Raw genomic sequence first — 18439 nt, forward strand, 5'->3', positions numbered from 1 at the left:
GTGGCTGGTCCGAAATTTTGGTGCCATCACCTCCCTCAAGGCTGAGCAAAGATGGGAGAGGAACTGGTACCACTTTCTCCTTAGGGTTGGAGACCCTTTGTCCTTAGGGTTCTTCTTAGAACCTCCCCAGCTCCTCTGCCGGCGCTGAGGACATGATGTTTTGCTTTTGTCTACTCTTTGCATAGACCAATGGGTCATCTGGCGTCAGCGTAGACCTTGGCACGTATACCCACCCCCCCCCCCCCAAAAAAAAGCCACACACAAGACACTGCACAGATCATGAGAAACCAAAAGAAATGCCAAGGCAGTTTATTTACAACCGTTGTGTACAAAAAAAGGACAGCTCGTGCCACAGCTAGAACAGCCCCCTCCGTCTCCTTCACCTGCCGCCCTCTTCCATGCTCCCCCACCCCACCCCAGGGTGGTCCCCCCCAGGGCCTCTGGGGTCCAGGTGAACATCTCGCGGCACAAGAAGAGACACGGTTCCCTCCAGACTCAAACCAGTGCTTGGAAAGCCTTGTGTGGCCATAGTGGGGATCAAACCCTCTGTTAGCATCAGGGTTGGAGGCTGATGAGGTGCCAGGGCATTGCAGCACTGGGACCGCTGGGAGAGGAGGGGACATACCCACCCCCCTGGCAGAAAGCAGAATTTCCACCTTCTCCCACTGGGAAGGATCTCACTGCAACCTCTCTGCTTCGCTCGCCCTCCCTGGAGGCAAAGATCACCCAGGGGATTGCACAGAAGCTCCCACAAAGCACCTCCTGGGCTGGTCACGGCTTGGGATGACGTGTTGGTGGGGTCCCAAACCAGCCTTGTGTCACCAGGAGGTGCCATCACCATCCCCAGGAGCTCCCTATGGCCGTTGTCTTCTCCTGCTCTCCCAAGAGGCATCTCCATCCCACCTCTGGCTCTCCAGCCTGGGGTCCCCCAGCTCCTCTTTCCCATTAGATTTTCCCCATCCCTTCCATGACGGTTTCCACAGCCCTGCCCTCTTTTCCTCTCCTGCTCTTGCTCTCCATAGGGGTGACCTCCCTTTTCAAATAACCACCTCTGAAAGCTGATGGCTTTCCAGATGCTCGACAGCAGAAAAGGGGATTTCATCCAAGAATTCCCAGAAAGATGATTCTCAGGAGGTTCTTACAAAAAAAAAAAAAAAAAAAAGCTCTTTGGGAAGTCACGGGACTTTACAATTTCACCCTTAAAAAGGATCATCAGTGTCTCCTACAGCCAGATAGAGCCATTAGAGCAAGCGAACCTCACTCTCCAGCCACCTCCAGTTGGGGGGGTCCTCTTAAGTGGTTCTGTAAGGTCTATGGGCAAATAGCGCCCGGTTTGGGCAAGAGGTCCTGAGTCCAGGAAGGAAAAAGGGAGAGAGGGAAGGAGGGACACCAAGAGATGCCACTGCGCGTTGATGGGGTGGGATGGAGGAGAAGAAGGAAGCTGGAGGGATGCCCACCTGCCCACCCTGCCTGCCCAGCACCAAATTAAAGTCACACACGACGCACATTCCCCCCCACTTCTTCCCTCCCCACCTGCTCTGTGTCCCCCCCCCCCGGCTTTTCCCCTGGGTAGGGGGGCACCTCCGCCGCTTGGCCAGCCTTCGGCTGTCTCCTCCGGACCTGGTTGACGGGCGGCTCATGAGACCCACCGAGGAGGTGGGCATCCCAAAGCCGGCACCCTCCCGCCCACCCTCCCCTCCTTCCTTCTCCCTCCCCACCCTCCCCGAAACGAATAGGATGGCTTCACTGGTCAACTCTTTACATTCACGAACAAAGAAAGCAGAGGAACGTCCACCCTTCCACCATCCGGACCTTGCGCTGCGGCAGCCTCCGCCACCTCCCCGGAGCTGTCAGTCCAACCATCGCCTCTTTACCTGGAGGCTTCTTCCTTGAGCTCCTTGTTTTTCCTCACTTCTTCCGCGTGTTTGTCCTGTGGGAGGGGGTGGGGGGGAGTTGGAGGGAAGGAGGAGGGGGGGACACGCGTTAGCTGGACGGACTTCGGGGTCCCCACGGGTGGGCCAGCGGCTTCGGAGGGGTTCGAAGGCACGAGGGCGTTGGCGAGGTTCATCCCCGGAGGGGGACACCACCACTGATGGGTCAACAGCATTCTCTCCTCCCCTGGGGTGTTTTAAGGACTGTGGAGGCACTCAGGGACAGATTGTCCTCGCCCTCTAGCTAGGAGGTAGACGTCAACCAGACGGGATGGACCGGGAGCCCCAAGGAGATGGGGTTAGCTGGGATTGTCCTTCATTATCTCGTGCTCTCTGCCTCTGACCCAAGGCTAGCTGAGGCGTTTGGAGAAGGGCACTGGGCGAGCTCCTTGCAGAAGGGATGTTTTGGAGGGAGCTGGAGGTGGTGAGGGTGGGACCTTCCATGCTGAGGTTGGGAACAGACCTGCTTCAGGGAGAGAGAAGAGGTCTGCACAGGCTGGCAGGGTGGAAATGTCTCCTAGCATGGCAGCATGGACCCTTCCAGCTCCACTGGGGAGCTGAGGGCTCCACAGCCTCTGGGGAAGGGACCAGGGGAAGATCTACCACCCGGGAGGTGGAAAAATTGCCAGCAGTGGGTCAAAGACATCACAGTGGGACACGGGGAAAGCAAAGGATGAACTATGGGTCCCAGCTCTCCGCCCACCAACCGCTCATGAGCCCACGGACACGTCAGGCTCGGTGGGTCCCCGGGCAGGACCTCCCACCCCAGGTGGGACATTGCACTTGGATATTGCTGCATAGTGGGAAGGGAAGAGGGAGTTCCCCTTTTGGTGGTGTCCCCAAGGGAAAATGCCACCCCAAGAGCCATGCAGGGTGCCCAGGTGTCCTGTGACACCCTCCTGGACCGGTGTCCCAGCACATCCCACCTCCCTCAACGTGCTCTCACCTTCTCCTGCAAGCGCTCCAGCATGGCCGCTAAATGGGCCTCCCGGTTCTCCTTGTTGGACTCCATCTTCTGCGCCAGCTTCTCTTTGGCCATTTTGATGAAGTTGTTGTTCTCCTCGATGGCCTTCTGGATAACCTCCCGCTCGTGCTCCCGCTTCTCTGCCAGATGCTTCAGCAGCTCAGCCTCTTGGTACTGCATGGGCAAAGTGGACACCATGGCCATGTGGACCATGGGTTCCTCGCCCTCCCAGTCAAAACCATCCCCTCCAAACTCATCAACATCCCCAAAGGTGGGTGCACCTTGCTGAGCACCCCAAGTGCAAGGCTGCATGTCCCCATGGCATGTCCTCATGCTGCGGTACTGTGCACGAGACTTACCTTCCTCCTCTCCTCTGCTGCCTCCAGCTTCTTCTGGATCTCCTCCAGGGATGGGTCGCGCCGCCGGGGCAGGGAGGCGTTGAACTCGGGGATGCCATCAAATGATGGGGGCTTCAGGATGACCTCGAAGGACTGCCCTGAGGTCCGCTTGTTGAGCTCGATGACTTCCATGTCGGAGATGACGCACCAGGTGAGGTCTACCGTGTCTGCTGGGAGAGGGGCATGGGCTGACCGCTGGCACGGGTGCATCCCACCTCATCAGGAAACCATCCTGGGGTCCCACAGCCCCCTCAATGGGCCACCACCTTTCCCAATCTTCAGGGGTTCCACCCAAATCTCTGCACCCCGAATGCACCTTTGGGGTTCAGCCCCAACGTCGTGGGTTGGGGTAGTGACTCCAAGACACCCATCGAGGGCCCTGAGCTGGGAATATTTGGGTGACCTGAGGGGCTAGGCATCCCCTCCAGGGAGATGTGAGCAAGCAGGACACTTCAGACCTTCTTCAGGGACTGGGGATGGGACCATGAAGCCCAGAACCACCCGCAGCTGGCTGGGAAGAGCCCCCCCAAGGCTGGTCATCCCATTCCACTGCCGCTGTTGCCTCTGGACCCACCAACATGAATCAGTCTGAATCACCCGGCGCCGTCTGCCTAAAAATACCGAACCCACGCCTGGTGCTTCGTGCAGAGGAGCCGTGGTGGAGGGGGGCTGCGGGGCTCCCAAAGACCCCCCCCAGACCCCAATCTGACCCCCTGCTTCCAGGTCCAACTGTGGACCCACCTTGTTTTGAAGGTGCTCATACCAAGGAGGGGTTTGGATGGGTCCCCACTGAAACTAGGGGTGCCCCAGCATGGGGTAGGTGCCAGGGTTGGGTTCATGGGGTTGGGGGAGCAGTGCTGTCCCCCTGCCCCCACCATCCATGCACCCCTTGACCATGAGTGGGCAGTGGCCTCTTACCTTCATATGTGTACGCTGGCTTGTTCAGGGGGTCTGAGAGGAAACAGGAGCAAAAGAGGGAGACGAGAGGCAGCTCCTTCATCTTCTCTTTGTAAGCTGGGAAGAGATGGTGGGATTGGGGTCAAAGGGGTGGGGTGGGGGGGGGGGGGTCCTTCCAAGGGAAGGGATGGGCACAGTGGTTGGCACCAAAGTTTGCCCAGATATTGCAAACAGGGTGATCTGGGCGGGGGAAAGAAGCTGTGGGCAAAGGGGAAACTGAGTCACGCAGAGTTGGGGTGCTTTACTCATAGCCACATGGGTTATGTCTCTCCTGGGGTGTTCACCCCATGTGCAACCCCTTCCCAGGGGACAAGTATCCCAGGGCAAGGATTAGCCCAGGGTAGGGCCATCCCTGGGGGGCGGTTGGATGGGTCCCCACTCAAACTAGGGGTTCCCCAGCATGAGGTAGGTGTCAGGATTGGGTTCATGGGCTTGGGTGGTGTCCCCTGTCCCCACACGGGGCCCCACAATCGTGTCATACCAGCCAACGTCATGGTGTGGAGATCCTTGGGCGTCTGCAACAAGAGGGTTCCTGGGGGAAGGAAAGAGCCAGGATCAGTGTGGGGTGTCCCAGGGGCTGGGGGCATCCCCTGGCCCTACCCACCCATGTCTGCCCATCACGGGGTGTCCCAGGGGCTGGGGACATCGCCCAGCCGTGCCTGTCCCCTGCAGGCAGTGGGACATCTGCCCACACATGGCCTTGTGAGAATGTTGGGGTTGCTGGGGTTGGGATCTGTGCTCAGATCACACGCTCTGAGATGGTGTGATGGGAATGCTCTGGTGAGGTGGGCACGCACTGGTGTGGTGTGAGGGACACACTGGTGTGATGGGCACACAGGTGTGGTGTGATGTGATGTGATGGGGACGTGCTGTTGGGATGAGGACACAGTGGTGTGGTGTGAGGGACACACTGGTGTGATGGGCATGCAGATGTGGTGTGGTGTGATGGGGATGTGCTGTCGGGTTGGGCACACGCTGGTGTGATGCGATGGGTGAGATGGGCACACACTGGTGTGGTGTGGTGGGTACGTGCTGTTGGGTAGGGCACACACTGGTGAGGTGTGATGGGCATGCACTGGTGTGCTGTGAGGGACACACTGGTGTGATGTAGGGGACACACACGCGTGATTCACGTCTCGAGAGCCCCAGTCCTCAGCTCGCCCCTTGCCCAGACCACATGCAGAGGGGCTGATGCACCGGAACCCTCTCCCACATCCCACTGGGACCCTCTCCAGGGGTCTATGTGGCTATGGGTCAGGTGTGGGGGCATCCCCGGAACCCCCAACCCCATTCCTGGGGTGCAGACCCCCAGGGTGAGGACCGGGCATGGGGTGGCAACACCCAGAGCCTCATTAAAACCCGAATAAGCCAGGGCTGTCCCCCTTTCCTGGGGTTTCTGGGGACACAAACGGGGTGTTGGTGGCATCTGAGGGGTTTCCTGGTGGAAATGCCCGAAAAGCAGGGGCTGAATTTGGGTTTTGGAATTATTTACGGCTTTTGTTTCTAAAGCGGGGGGGGGAAATCCGTCTTTGAAATAGAAGCTCTTAAATCCTTGCAGCCTCCACCCAGGGAAGGGGCAACCCCCCCACCCTGCGGACATCCCGGGGCTGTCAGGGCACCGCCAGCTCCCGCAGCGGCAACACACCCCGACCCAGCTCGACCTGGGGGGGGTCCTGAGAAATCCCAACCCCTCGTCCCCCCTCCTGCTGGGATCTGACACGGGAATCTCTCAAATACCCTGCCCGCAGCTGCCGGGGGGGCGGAACGGGGACAAAATGTGGGGACATGGTGCTGGGGACACCATCCCCGGAGATGCTCCCCCCGAGACCCCGAAATGGGGAGGAGGACGGGGTCCATTCTAGGGGGGGGGGGGGAGGGGATGTTGGCTGCCAGCCCCACTGAAGAGCATGAAGATGTTCTTCAAGGGGTGTGGAGGCTCCTCCAAGAGGAATCCCCCCCCTCCCTGCTGAGCCCCCTTCTCTGCCTCCCAGCCTCGCTGCCCGCCCCCCCCCCGACCAGCACACCCAGCCCAAAGGGAGCGGGGTGTGGTTGGGGGTCTGCCACCGCTGTCCCCCCCCCAGGCTGAAAACCTGTCCCCCCTCCAGGCTTAAACCTGTCCCCCCCCCAGGCTGAAAACCTGTCCCCCCCCGGACTTAAACCTGTCCCCCCCCCGGGCTGAAAACCTGTCCCCCCCCAGACTTAAATCTGTCCCCCCCGGGCTGAAAACCTGTCGTCCCCCCCCAGGCTGAAAACCTATCCCCCCCCAGACTTAAACCTGTCCCCCCCCCGGGCTGAAAACCTCGCTCAAAGCCCCATCGCAGAGATGCTGCGGGAGCGATCCCGCACCCGAGGAGGCGCACGTGGCGGGGAGGGGGGGGGGGGGGGGGTAAGTGGGGGGGGCTCGATCCGACGCCCCCAAAGGGCTGCAACCGTGCTTCCACACCCTGACCCCCGATCCCCCCCCCACCCCATCTCCCATCTTCGCACCCAGCGATGGAGGGAGGGGATGGAGGGGCGGAGGTGGGGGGGGGCTCCTCGTTCCAAGTGATGGATGCTTCCCCCCCCGCCCCCCCCGCGCCCCACATCTCCGGGGGAGAGGCAGGATGGCAGCCGCCTCCTCCCTTCCTCCCCCCCCCCACCCCGCCTCTCTTTCCCAGCCCCCCCCGTCCCTGGAATAAATATTTCAGCGCCTGCTGAGAGCAGGTCACCTCCGCCAGCATCCTGCCACCATCAATAATTCAGCCTGGCCCTGCCCTCCCGGGGCGGGGGGGGGGGGGGGGGGGGGGGGGCTCCGAGCCCCTGCGCCCACATTTTGACATTTTGGCGGGGGGGGGTGTCCAGGAGAGGCGACGCCCCCCCGCCCCGGGAGTCCCGGGGATGCTGAAGGTGCGGGTCTCCCGGGGATGCTGGGGCGAGGAGGAGGATGCTGAGCCCCATCCCTGCACCCCCCACAACATGGGCGTAGGTCGCCCCCCCCCCCGCCCCCTGGCAGGGCAGGATGAGGGGTGCGGAGGCAGAAGGGGGCGGGGGGGGGGGGGGGAGGCTGCCTCCAGCAGCCCCAGCTCGGCTGTCGAGACGGGGGTGTGGGGGAAAAAGACCCCCCCCCGGTTGTCCAGGTAGATGGCAAACGCCCCACCGAGGCGGGGGGGGGGGGTGTCAGTGCGCGCTCGGATGGGTGGCGATGGCGGGGGGGGACACCACCCCAAAAAGGGGTGAGCGCGCAGGGGGTTGCCCCCACCCGGCGGGGAGGATGCTGGAGGGATGGAGTGGGGGGGGGGGGGGGGGGGGGGGCACACACAAAGCGGGGTGTCGCGGCCAGAGAGCGACACTAGGGTCCCCCCGGAAAAATCCTCCTTTCCCCCCACCCCCCCCCAAATCCCTCCTCAAAAAACTTTTAAACCAAAAAAACACACCTCCCCCCCCCCGCCCCGGGCACACACATTAAGCAACAGCTCCCCCCCCCCACACTCCCACCCCCCCCATCATCATCATCACGACACTCACCCCACCGCCGGCGCTTGGGCTGCTTCTCCGCGCTCTCCGAGCTCATTTAACGCGGGCGCGGGGGTCTGCGCGGAGCATCCCAGGCGGGTGGGGGGGGGGCCCCCCCGACGCCCCCCGCCCCCCCCCCCCCCCCCCCCCCCCATGACATCACCTCCCCGGCCGCCGATTGGCGCAGCGGCGCCGCCGCCCCTGATTGGCCGGGGGACTGTGCGAACCGGGTACCAGCCCGGTGACATCACGCCCAGCAGCTATTTTTGGGGCTGGGCCCGAAAAAAAAAAATAAATTAAAAAAAAAAAAATTAAATTAAAAAAAAAAAATTAAATTAAAAAAAAAAAAAAGGGAAAAAAGGAAAAAATAAAAAAAAAAAGAAAAAAATTAAAATAATACATATTTTGTCATATTTATTTTTAAATAAAATCCCAGGGAAGGGGGATAAAAAAATCCCCCCACATTAAAAAATGGGGGAAAAAATATAAAAACCAGGGGAGGGGGCGGGGGAGGGCGCCAAAAGGTTTATTTTCGGCCCGAAAAAGGTTTTTTTTGGGGGGTTCTGAAGGGGGGGTGATGGGCTGAAAGGGCCGAGCACATGGTGGAAGGGAAGCTTCGGCTCTCTGCTAGAGCAGGACAAAGCTGGAGAGTGACAACGTGACAAAGAAGGGGACCTGGGGAGGGTTTAATGGAGCCCTGGTGGCAGCTCATAGGGGCCAACCCCCCCCCCCCGGCTCCGCTCCCCTAGACCCCACCCCGGCTGTGGGGTGTCCTCTCCGTTCCGGGGAGCAGTGGGGTACCTTCTCCATCCCCCCGGGATGCGGCACAAGCCCGGTGTGACCCATTCCCAGCCCCAAAGCCACGTGAGGACTCGTTTTCCTTCTCCAAACTGGGCAATGGGGGCTCGGGGTGGCCGAGTCCCAGATCCCGAAACTATTCTGCGGCGGGGGGGGGGGCATTCCCGGGGGGTCCCGGCAGAGCGAGGACATCTCTTCTGGTTGCGTCCTTCCCATCAACCGACTCTCCTTCCCCCGGATCTGCTTCACCGTGGCCTATTTACAGCCGACGGCTCCGTCTGACGGTGATCGCAAGCCCAGAACCTCCGGGGAACCGCGTGGGTAAATTTAGGCACCGGCCCCCTCCCTCAGGGCAGTTTTGGGGAGGTGGTTTCCCCGCTGGAAAACGAATCTAGGGTGGCTTCGCAAAGCCCGTGGCCTCAGGACGCGGGGAAGGACGGGGTGACCCAGCTGGAAATGGTGAGGGTGACACGGTGTGCGTGTCACCGCAGCTCACGGTGGGGCATCTCTGAAACTCAATGGGGCAAGGTGTCCCTCCCAAAGGGTCCTCTGATGTTGGAGTGATGAGTGAGCTCCACGCTGGACCCCTCCCCCCGCCAGCTCGGCAGGGTTTGGGGTGCCCACGCAGATGTGGGTGCCGTGGGGAGGGTGGCCTTGGGGTGCACAAGGACCTGCAGAGGGGACAGGGCACAGCCCTGAGACCAGGGTGGGGGGCAAGGGGAGGAAAGAGTCAAGATGCAGCAGCCAAGTGGGGGACAAAGAGCCATTGTGGGGACCCACGTGGCTTTGGGACGGTCCCCACCGCGGCTGGCACCGGGGTGTGTGACACCCCACGGCGGGGGGTGCAGGGGGCTGTGCTCAAATGCTCCTTTGAGGTCCCCACAGGTCCTGGCTTGGGGCACAAACCCCTCCTGCCACCCCACGTTGATGGCCACAGTTCAGCTCCATGGCTGGCTGCGGTCCCTGGACCTGGGGGAGCCACTGGGAGCCACAGGGGGGTCACTTTTGGAGGTGCCTCCTTGTCCCCCAGCTCCACAGGACCAGCGTTGGGGGGGATGGAGCTTGGTTTCAGCTCCCAGAGCTCCCCTATGTGAGGCTGTGGCTCTGGGGACGCTTGGTGGCCACCCTCCACCCCACAGAGCCTCCCGGGAACCGCTCTAAAATAAACGAGGCACAGAAAAAAGGAGGCCGAGGAGGTTTGGGTCTCCCCAGGGCGATGGGGACTGTCACAGGCCACCCCTTCCCCATCCACACTGTCCCCAGGGTGTCAGCCTGCCCTGGGGCTGTCCCCAGCTCTGGGGTAGGACAGGGCAGGAGGTGGCTGGAGGAGAGGCTGGTGGTGGAGCCAGGTTGATGCTGGGAAGAGAAGAGCCCCAGCATCAGAGGATCCTTTCGGAGGGAAGCTTTGCCCCATTGGGTTTCACTGGGACATGTCACAGATGCCCCACCATGAGTTGTGGTGTCACCCAGGTGATGTCACACACACACCCCCCCCCCCCCCCCGTTTCCACCTGGGTCACCCTGTGGCGAGGGGAGGCAAAGGGTTTGCCTCCTCCCGTGGCTGTAGCCAACTGGCTTAGGGAAACCTCCTCGGCATCCCAGTGCCAGAATCCAAACCCTTCCCGGGCACGGGAGAGATGGGGGGGACATTTCGCCGTGGGACCCACCTGCAGCCTGTGGTCCCTCGGGGCTGGAGCACGGGGATGGACACGGGGGAAGGTCCGTGTGTCCTGAGAGGGAACAGGCATCTATGGAAGACCCTAAGGATGGGGGGAACATATGTGCTGTGTCCCCCCCCGAGCCCCTTCCCAGCCTCCAGTCATACTCGAAGCGGGGGGTGTGCAGGTCTGGAGGTGGGCTCTGCATCCCCCTCCCTGGATTCCCCTCCCAGGACAACTCCAACCTCCTCCCAGAGGTACAGCATCCACAGATCCTTCAAGGAAGAAGGCCCACAGGATTGGACCCTCCTCATTCCGGAGGATTCCTGGTCCCGGGAAGAGCCGGAGCAGATCCCGGCCGTCACTGTCAGGGCACGGGCTTAGTCCCAACCCCCCTGCCCCGGCGCTGAGGACCCGGGCGCAGGATTTGTCCCCCCCACAGGATCCCCCCGGGATGCCCCGGAGCTGGGGACCCGGTGCAGGATCCATCCCCAGGACCCCGCATCCCCCGGGATGCCCCGGTGCGGGATCCATCCCCAGGAGCCTGCATCCCCTGGGATGCCCCGGCGCTGGATCCGTCCCCAGGACCCCCCATCCCCCCGACTGCCCCGGTGCAGAATCCCCCCCGCATCCCCCGGGCTGCCCGAGGTCTCCACACCCTCCGGGAAACCTCTTTTGGAGGGGGGGGGGGGTCCCCACTTTCCCCCCACCCCTCCGGTATCCACCGTGCCCCGGCGCTGGCTGGTACCCGGGACGAGGGAGGGCTGGGGGAGGGCGGGGGGGGGGGGGAGGCGGGAAAAAGGTGTTGTGTCCCCCCCCCGGATTGGGCAGAAATGACATCATCGCCGGGCTGGCAGCCAATGGGAGAGCCGCCTGCTTCTCCGAAATATCGCCCGTCCCTATAAATTGGAGGGGAGGGGAGGGGGGGTGTGTGTCGGTACAGCCTGATGGAGTGGGGGGAGCTTCATTGCTGCAACCCCCAGCCCTCCCCCGCTTGGATTCACGCCCCCACTTCCCCACCCGGCTACCGGGGAGCCCCACTCGCCCCCCACGCCCACCCGTGGACCAGCGGTGCCGGGATGGATGGGGAAGGGGATCCCGGGCATCCTGGATGCCGTCATTCCCCATCCTCGGCAGCCCAAAACGATGCTAAAATAATGCTACTACTACCAATAGTAATTAGTATTAACGAGATCTTTTTAATTGCTGCAAGGTTTGAGCTCGGGAAAGGTTCCGCAAGCGTCCCCAGGCGGGATCGCAGGAATCAGGGAGGTTTCCCCAAATTTTTCCTCCCATGTGGGACGCGCGAGCAAATGTTCAGTCCCGGGGAGACATCGCCCGTGGCTGCGGTGGCTTTAAGTTTCCACTGGAAGCCGTTTCTCTGCCTCTATGGGAATGAAATTAAGCTCGGGGGAAGAGGCAGGTACCGTTTATTACCCTAAAAAACCAGTTCATTAATTCGTATTGTTTCCTGCAAGCCAATTTTTCGCAAAATGAATCAGAAAAAAAAAAAAAAAGGCAAAAAGCTTGGGTTTTGCCGTCCGAGGCGACGCCTCATTTCACCCTTTATTGCCATTTTTACGCCAGGCACCTGCTCTGGCAGCCACGGGGCCGGGGGGGGGGGGGCGGGAAACGCTCCCGTCGGGCCTGACAAAGAGAAATTCCTCGTCCTGCTCCAGCCCCGACAACTCAAAGAGCTTCCGTCGGCTTTTTATTGTTCCCAAATAACGCCTTGTTTGTGCCCAAATTGGCTGCAGGATGCCCAAATTTCCAGCTTTTTGGGAGGCGGTGGGCAGCGTCGGGATGCGGGGCCGGGAGGGAGATGGGATGCTCGGGCTGATGTTCCTCTTTTTCCCCCCTATCCAGGGATGCTCGGCTGGAAATAGATGACGTCTGGCGACGTAAGGAAGGCGGAGGACCCCCCGGGGTCGCCCCCGCACCAAACACCTCCCTCAAGCTCCCTTTTGTTTTTCCTCCTCGTTCCTAAGGAGCATCCTTATGCAAATGGGGAGAAACCATGGAAACCAGCCGCTAATAGCAGCATCCTGCCAGCGAGGTCCTGGCCAGCGTGGGAAGCACGGCCCACCAGGCACCCCCCCTTTCCCCAGGACATCACCTTCAAACCCCCCCCCACCCCGTCCTCACCAGGATGGAGGAAAAAGCCTTTTTTTGGCAGGATTAATGTGGGGCCAGACCCAGCAGGGGATTGTAGAGGGTGGGTTTTTTGTCTCCCCTCATCCCACCTCCGAGCATCCCCCTCATCCCACCACCTCCAACCACGTGTCATCACCTGACTCCCGGAGCTGGGGATTGACGGAGAAAGCCCCTCAGAGGGGTAAAAGTCACAGGGAGAAGGGCTGGAGGAGATGGGTTGTTGCTCTCAAGGGCGTCCCCCTTTGTGGTTTCTCTTGTAGAGGAGAGGCAGATGCTTCTACCTGCATCTACCAGGCCATGGGGGACTTCCCCGTCCCTGAGGTCTGTGGGCAAAAGCCACCGTCCCCTGTTCTACCCACAGCAGGGAGACTCGGAGCCCTGCAAGCTGCAACCCTTGTATGAGCTAAGAAAAGCCCAAGATGGTTTAATTCAGTATTTCCAGTCCCCTGGCAGGGAGACACCTTTTCCTCAAGAACTTCTCAGCTTTGATCCATGATGGAGAGGGGCAGGACAGGACCCGGGGCGGTTCAGACACAGAGGTGGAGCCATCCCAGAAGAGCAGAACATTTATTAATGATTAAAAAAAAAAAAGAGGCAATACATACATACATACATCCTTTTTTCTTTTTTTCTTTTTTTTTTTTCCTTAAGGAAAGCTGAAAAAGCACCTGGAGAACCCCAAATGCAGGCGAGAGGCAGCGGCGGCAGGAGACGGTGGCCGCTTAGACGGGGACATCCTCATGGACGCGGACCCGGAGGGGACAGATGCGGAGCCCCTCAGGCAGCGCGCCCTCCGGCCTGCCCCCCACGTAAAAATAAGGGAAAACGGTGCCGCCGAACTTCTCGTGGAAGGTGTAGATGTGGGTCTTGCGGTCGGCGTCGTAGAAGGAGAGCTCCCCTTCGTTGCAGTCCAGCTCCACCCGGATGCGCCTCAGGTCGCCCACCACCGCCTCCGAACGCGCCGTGTTGGAGGCTCGGCAGGTCTCACCATCCTTCCCGGGCAGGCGGTAGATGTACCAGAAGCCGGAGCGGGCATTGTGGTGGAAGGTCCAGTGGGTGCCACCGCAGGGCCGGGCCACCCCCACCCGCCAGTTCGTGATGCTGCCCAGGTCCACCTCCCAGGTGTGGAAGCCGGTGGAGAAACCGTGGGAGCCCAGGATGCAGGGAGCCGAGGTGAAGCGCTCGGGGTTCTCCACCAGCACCTTGTAGCCCCCATTGGTGACGCTGGTGAGGTCCTCGGACACTGAGAGCCAGCAACCCGCAGAGTTGGGGTCCAAGCTGAAGGGGACTGGGGGGGGACGGACACACGTGTTAGGAGCCTGGCTTGCCGCAAGGATGAGTTTATGGGGCGGGAACATCCACCCATCCTTTCCTAACCCAGCTCACCATGGAGAAATGCATGCTCCAGGGCTTCCCTTCCGAGGTGCTGAGCACCCTTTATGCTCTCCAACCCCCTTCCCCAGGCCCACCAGCTGTGGACACGATTGCTCCACGCTCCTCTCCAGCACCCACCGCCCCTGGGGCTGCCCCATGCAAAGGCTGTTTTAGCCATAGAATGGTTTGGGATGGAAGGGACATTTAAAGGCCATCTATTCCCACCCCCTGCCCTGGGCAGGGACACCTCCCACCACACCAGGTTGCTCCAAGACCCCTCCAACCTGGCCTTGAACCCCTCCAGGGATGGGGCAGCCACAGCTTCTCTGGGCAACCTGGGCCAGGCTCTCACCACCCTCACAGCAAAGAACTTCTTCCCCACATCTCAGCTCCATCTCCCCTCTTTCAGTTTAAAGCCATCACCCCTCCTCCTAGGGCTCCCCTCCCTCATCCAGAGTCCCTCCCCAGCTTTCCTGGAGCCCCTTGAGGGACTGGAAGGGGCTCCAAGGTCTCCGCGGATCCTTCTCTTCTCCAGGCTGAACCCCCCCAACTCTCTCAGCCTGTCCTCCCAGCAGAGGGGCTCCAGCCCTCCCAGCATCTCCGTGGCCTCCTCTGGCCCCGCTCCAACAGGTCCATGTCTCTCCTGTGCTGAGGCCCCAGAGCTGGAGGCAGCACTGGGGGGTGTCTCCCCAGAGCGGAGCAGAGGGGCAGAATCCCCCCCCTTGCCCTGCTGGGGATGCAGCCCAGGGTGTGGGGGGCGGTTTCTGGGCTGCCAGCCCACGTTGTCCAGCTTTTCATCCACCAGCCCTGGGAAAAACCACCCTTCGGGGAAGACCCACGTGTCCCCCAGGCCCAGCACCTCACCTACGGTGATGATATCCAGCATCTTCTTCCACACGTTGTACTGCAGCGAGCCCAGGTACTTGGCGACATCGAGGAGCATCCCAGAGGGCACAGCCTCGGGCTCCTCAGCTGTGCAGGCGATCCTGGGGCAGGGACAGAGGATGGAGACGGGTCAAGGATGGAGGAAGTGTCTGGGGGCACCTGGTACTCTTTGTTTTGGGAGCAACGTCCCCACCGGCACCCTGTGTCTCCTCCTAGGCTTTGCCCCCACCCTGTTCTCACCCCAGAAGGGTCCCAGCACCAAATCCCCCTCCACCATCAGGGTTTTAATGCTTCCCCCAGGACCTGCAGAGCTGCTCTGCGTCTGCTTGTGTGGCCTCACCATCCTGCCTGGAGGCACCCAGCCTTGGGGACACCCAGGACCTTCTTCTGCTGGAGCATCCCATGGGTACAGAAAGTTATATGGGGCAGAGACCTCACAGAAGACCCCATTCAGCCCCATGGAGGGGGTGCAGGGGCTCAGCCCCCCTCCCCTCAGCCCCCTGTGTCACCAGGCAGAGGATGCAGCGAGGACCGGGACTTACCTGCGCTTGCGGTTCTTGTGGCTCTGAAAGAGAAGGAGACACCAGGCATCAGATCCCAGCTTGTAGGGGGGCTCACGGGGGCTTGCAAGCACCCAAAGCATCCCCTGGCAGAGGCAGGAGGGTGTCACAGGGAGGGTGACACCCCGCAGGGTGTGGGGCAGCACCCCATTGGGGCTTTACCATGAGGAAGGTGTAGTCATCCTCCTTGAGGTCTGCCTGGAGCTGGATGGCTTCGTTGAGCAGGGCCTGTCTGTCCTTGACCAGGCACTTCATCTTGCCCTCGATGAGGCTGCTCTTGCGCTGCATCTCCTCCTGCAGCTGGGCCAGCAGCGCCTTCTCCTCATCCCGCAGGAACTCATGCAGCTTCTCAAACTCCTTCCCGATCTGCTCCTCCAGCCGGACCGCTTCCACCTGCCCCACGTGGGGATGTCACCACCTCCCTTCGGAGCCCCCCAGCTCCCCCGGGCTCTCCCTGCCTTCCCTAAATGCCTCTCTGGAGACCTCCGACCAGCTCCAGTGCTCAGGGACTCGCTGGGACCACGCTGCCCTCCCAAAATCAATGTCCTGGCTGCCACAGCAGCCCCATCTCCATCCCCTAGGTCCCCAATTCCCCATCTCCAGCACCCTCCTCGCTCAGGGATGGAGCTGCCCAGGATGGCTCCACCCCAGAGCAACCCACATTCCTGCCCGGGGTGTGTACACACGTGTACACGCGTGTGCATACATGTCCACGCATGTGTCAGGATCAGGCCTGTTGCCTGCGGGCCAGAGGGGAGGTACCACCCACCTGGTTGTGTTTGGAAATGGACTCGTAGGAGCGATGCACGGCCGAGAAATCCTTCACCTTATCCCGCAGGGAGGTCTCCATGTTCCTCAGCTTGGCCTGCGGGGAGGAGACGCCTTCAGCACCCTCGCCAACCTACACCCGGGGCTCCCAGCCCGGAAAGACAAGCTGCCCCCAACCCAGGAGGAGGAGGTTAAGCAGGATCCTCGCTCATTCCACCCCCTTCCCCCTCTGGGGTCAGCTCCGTGTGGGGTTGTGAGGGCACGATGCCCCTAAGCGAGGCGGAGAGGAGCTTCGCTCCACAGGGAATCCCTTCCCCCTTGTTTTTAAGCCCTTCTCCTGCTGCACCGTCAAGTCCCTGCCTGCCCCCGGCCGCTGGCCAAGCCTTGCGAAACAGCGGCCCCACGGCCGCCCCGCGACATTTGAAATCTGGATGGTTTCCCGGGGCAGGGCTGAGCCAGGGCCGGGAAACACGGCAGGTCCTGGCGGGATGCCCGCCTCCTCCTCTTCCTCTTCCCCGTGCTGCCATGGCCCGTCATGCCTCATGGGGCTCAGGGGCTGCCTTCTCTCCCCATCCCTCCCCATCCCGCTTCCTTCCCCATCCCGCATCCCCCCCGCATCCCGCTTCCTTCCCCATCCCGCATCCCCCCCGCATCCCGCTTCCTTCCCCATCCCGCATCCCCCCCGCATCCCGCTTCCTTCCCCTCCCCTGCTTCCTTCCCTGTCCCGCATCCCCCCCTATCCCGCTTCCTTCCCCGTCCCGCTTCCCCCTCTATCCCGCATCCCCCCTGTCCCTCCCCGGCTGGGGGAATTGTGCAATTCCCCCATCCCAAACACGTTCCCAACCCCGAGGCGCGGCTGCAATAACCGGTTGCTGCAATAACCAGCACGGCCCAAATCCAGCCCAGCGGAGGATGAAGGAGCCAAGGAAGCGCAGGGGACGGGGCCAAACTCCTGGGAGCATCACCCCGCTCCCCGTTCCCGCGGGGCGAAGGGCCGTGCCCTGGCGGTGGGGCGGGGGGGGACAGGGGGTGGCAGGGCGTAATTACTAGGCCGGGAGAGCGTGGGGCAGGGATGCGGCAGGGGCACTCCCATGGGAGCGTGGCATCTTTCATCCCGGCACGCCGGCGGGTACAACCACGCCGTGCCTCAGCCAAAACCCTGCGCTGGCAAGTTTGTGCCAGGGCGTGCGCGGGCTGCACCCCTCCAGATGTCGGGGTACCTCCCTGTGACATCCAGCTCCCCCCCCTCCCCGGACCATCCCTCACCCTGAAATCCGCCGCCACCTCCTGCGCCAGCCGCATCTTGTGCCCTTCGTGCTGCTTGGAGCTCTGGCAGACGAAGCACGCCAGCTCCTTGTCCTCCAGGCAGAAGAGTTTGGCTTCTTCTTGATGGAGGGGGCAGAGGACGGCCGCCCGGCCCTGCGACTGGCATTCCTCCTTGAGGATCATCTCCACCAGGTTGTTGAGGGTGTGGTTGAGGCGCAGGTCGTCGAAGGAGGAGGTGTCCTTGCAGACGGGGCACACGTGGTGCCGGTGCTCCCAGGAACGGCTGATGCAGCCCTTGCAGAAGTTGTGGCCGCAGCGAAGCGTCACGGCTTCTCGGAAAGGTTCGTAGCAGATGGGACACAGCAGTTCCTCCTTGAAGGTGGCCGTGGAGGACAAGGACGAGGCCAAGGCCACCGAGTTGCTGGTTGAGGGTCCGGCTTCATTCTCCATGGCGCTGGGGAGGGAGGGGATGGAGGGAGCGGGGCTTTCCGGGAGCCCCGGTTGGAAAAACAGCCCCGTTCCTGATGCAATCGGTTTCCTGCCTGTGACTCACCCCGCAGCTCCCTCCCCGTCACTCGCCTGAGTGACACCGTCCCGGGCCACTGGTGGCCGCCAAGGGCGGGCAGGCTCCGGTGGGGCCGCGAGGCAGGGGCCGAGGGCGACCGGATCCTGCGCGGGGCTTGCCCTGGTCCCGTACCCCACTAGCCCCCGGGGCCGCCCCGGTGCCCGGACCCTCCCCAGCCCCGGTGCTCTCCCCCGGTTCCCGGAGCGGGACCCTCACCCTCTGGTGCCCCGACCGGGACTCCCAGCCCCCGGGGCAGCCCCGATACCCGGACCGGGCTCCCCGCCCCCCGGTGCTCTGCCCCGGTGCCGGGACCCACAATCCATCCCCGGGGTGCTCCGGTTCCAGGTCCCGGACCCCCACCCCCGGGTCTGCCCCAGCCCTAGACTCCCCGGTCCGGTGCCCCGACCGGACCCCCACCGCCGGTGCTCTCCCCCCGTTCCCGGAGCTGGACCCTCAACCCCCGCTTCCCCGACCGGGACCCCCAGCCCCCGGGGCAGCCCCGGAGCCTCACCCCCGGGGATACTCCGGTGCCCGGACCCGGGCCCCCAGACCCGGGGCAGCCCCAGTGCCCCAACCTCGGTGCTGCTCCGGTGCCCGGACCGGCACTCCCCGCCCGCGATTCTGCCCCAGCCCCGGACCCCCACACCCCCGGAGGGATGCTCCAGTGCT

At 62.3% G+C, this 18439-nt stretch overlaps 2 protein-coding genes across 7 annotated transcripts; both read right to left on the minus strand.

The window, feature by feature from the left end:
- Positions 1–1870: 1870 nt before the first annotated feature.
- STMN4 (stathmin 4) lies at positions 1871–7800 on the minus strand. 6 transcript variants are annotated; one of them, XM_074153089.1, is made up of 6 exons: positions 4732–4744; positions 4169–4307; positions 3993–4006; positions 3255–3481; positions 2878–3069; positions 1871–1930 (listed from the first exon to the last, which is right to left on the minus strand). In XM_074153089.1, the coding sequence occupies exons 1-6, from the start codon at positions 4742–4744 to the stop codon at positions 1871–1873; spliced, it is 645 nt and encodes a 214-aa protein (XP_074009190.1). The 6 variants fall into 6 exon arrangements, with proteins under 6 accessions (XP_074009190.1, XP_074009192.1, XP_074009191.1 ...); XM_074153088.1 differs by lacking the exons at positions 1871–1930; positions 3993–4006 and adding exons at positions 2251–2394; positions 7755–7800 and having other exon boundaries at positions 3255–3463; positions 4212–4307; positions 4732–4782; XM_074153087.1 differs by lacking the exons at positions 1871–1930; positions 3993–4006 and adding exons at positions 2251–2397; positions 7755–7800 and having other exon boundaries at positions 3255–3463; positions 4212–4307; positions 4732–4782.
- Positions 7801–12901: 5101 nt separating this feature from the next.
- Positions 12902–17741, minus strand: TRIM35 (tripartite motif containing 35). Its single transcript, XM_074153375.1, has 6 exons — positions 17206–17741; positions 15941–16036; positions 15334–15564; positions 15154–15176; positions 14591–14712; positions 12902–13640 (listed from the first exon to the last, which is right to left on the minus strand). Exons 1-6 carry the CDS (start codon positions 17653–17655, stop codon positions 13075–13077), a joined length of 1488 nt encoding a protein of 495 aa, XP_074009476.1. The 5' UTR covers positions 17656–17741; the 3' UTR covers positions 12902–13074.
- Positions 17742–18439: the final 698 nt, after the last annotated feature.

Source organism: Numenius arquata, chromosome 9 (assembly GCF_964106895.1).
Source record: "Numenius arquata chromosome 9, bNumArq3.hap1.1, whole genome shotgun sequence".
Classification (NCBI taxonomy): domain Eukaryota; kingdom Metazoa; phylum Chordata; class Aves; order Charadriiformes; family Scolopacidae; genus Numenius; species Numenius arquata.

Excerpts from the sequence above, each read along its gene's own strand:
- STMN4 (XM_074153087.1), bottom strand. The coding sequence starts at position 7,800 with ATGAGCTCGGAGAGCGCGGAGAAGCAGCCCAAGCGCCGGCGGTGGG. Across the intron at positions 4,308-4,731 it reads CCACACCATGACGTTGGCTG|CTTACAAAGAGAAGATGAAG; the intron begins GTATGACACGAT and ends ATCTCTTCCCAG. Across the intron at positions 3,464-4,211 it reads GCCAGCGTACACATATGAAG|CAGACACGGTAGACCTCACC; the intron begins GTAAGAGGCCAC and ends CCCCTCTCCCAG.
- TRIM35 (XM_074153375.1), bottom strand. The coding sequence starts at position 17,655 with ATGGAGAATGAAGCCGGACCCTCAACCAGCAACTCGGTGGCCTTGGCC. Across the intron at positions 16,037-17,205 it reads AGGTGGCGGCGGATTTCAGG|GCCAAGCTGAGGAACATGGA; the intron begins GTGAGGGATGGT and ends TCCTCCCCGCAG. Across the intron at positions 15,177-15,333 it reads ATGACTACACCTTCCTCATG|AGCCACAAGAACCGCAAGCG; the intron begins GTAAAGCCCCAA and ends CTTCTCTTTCAG.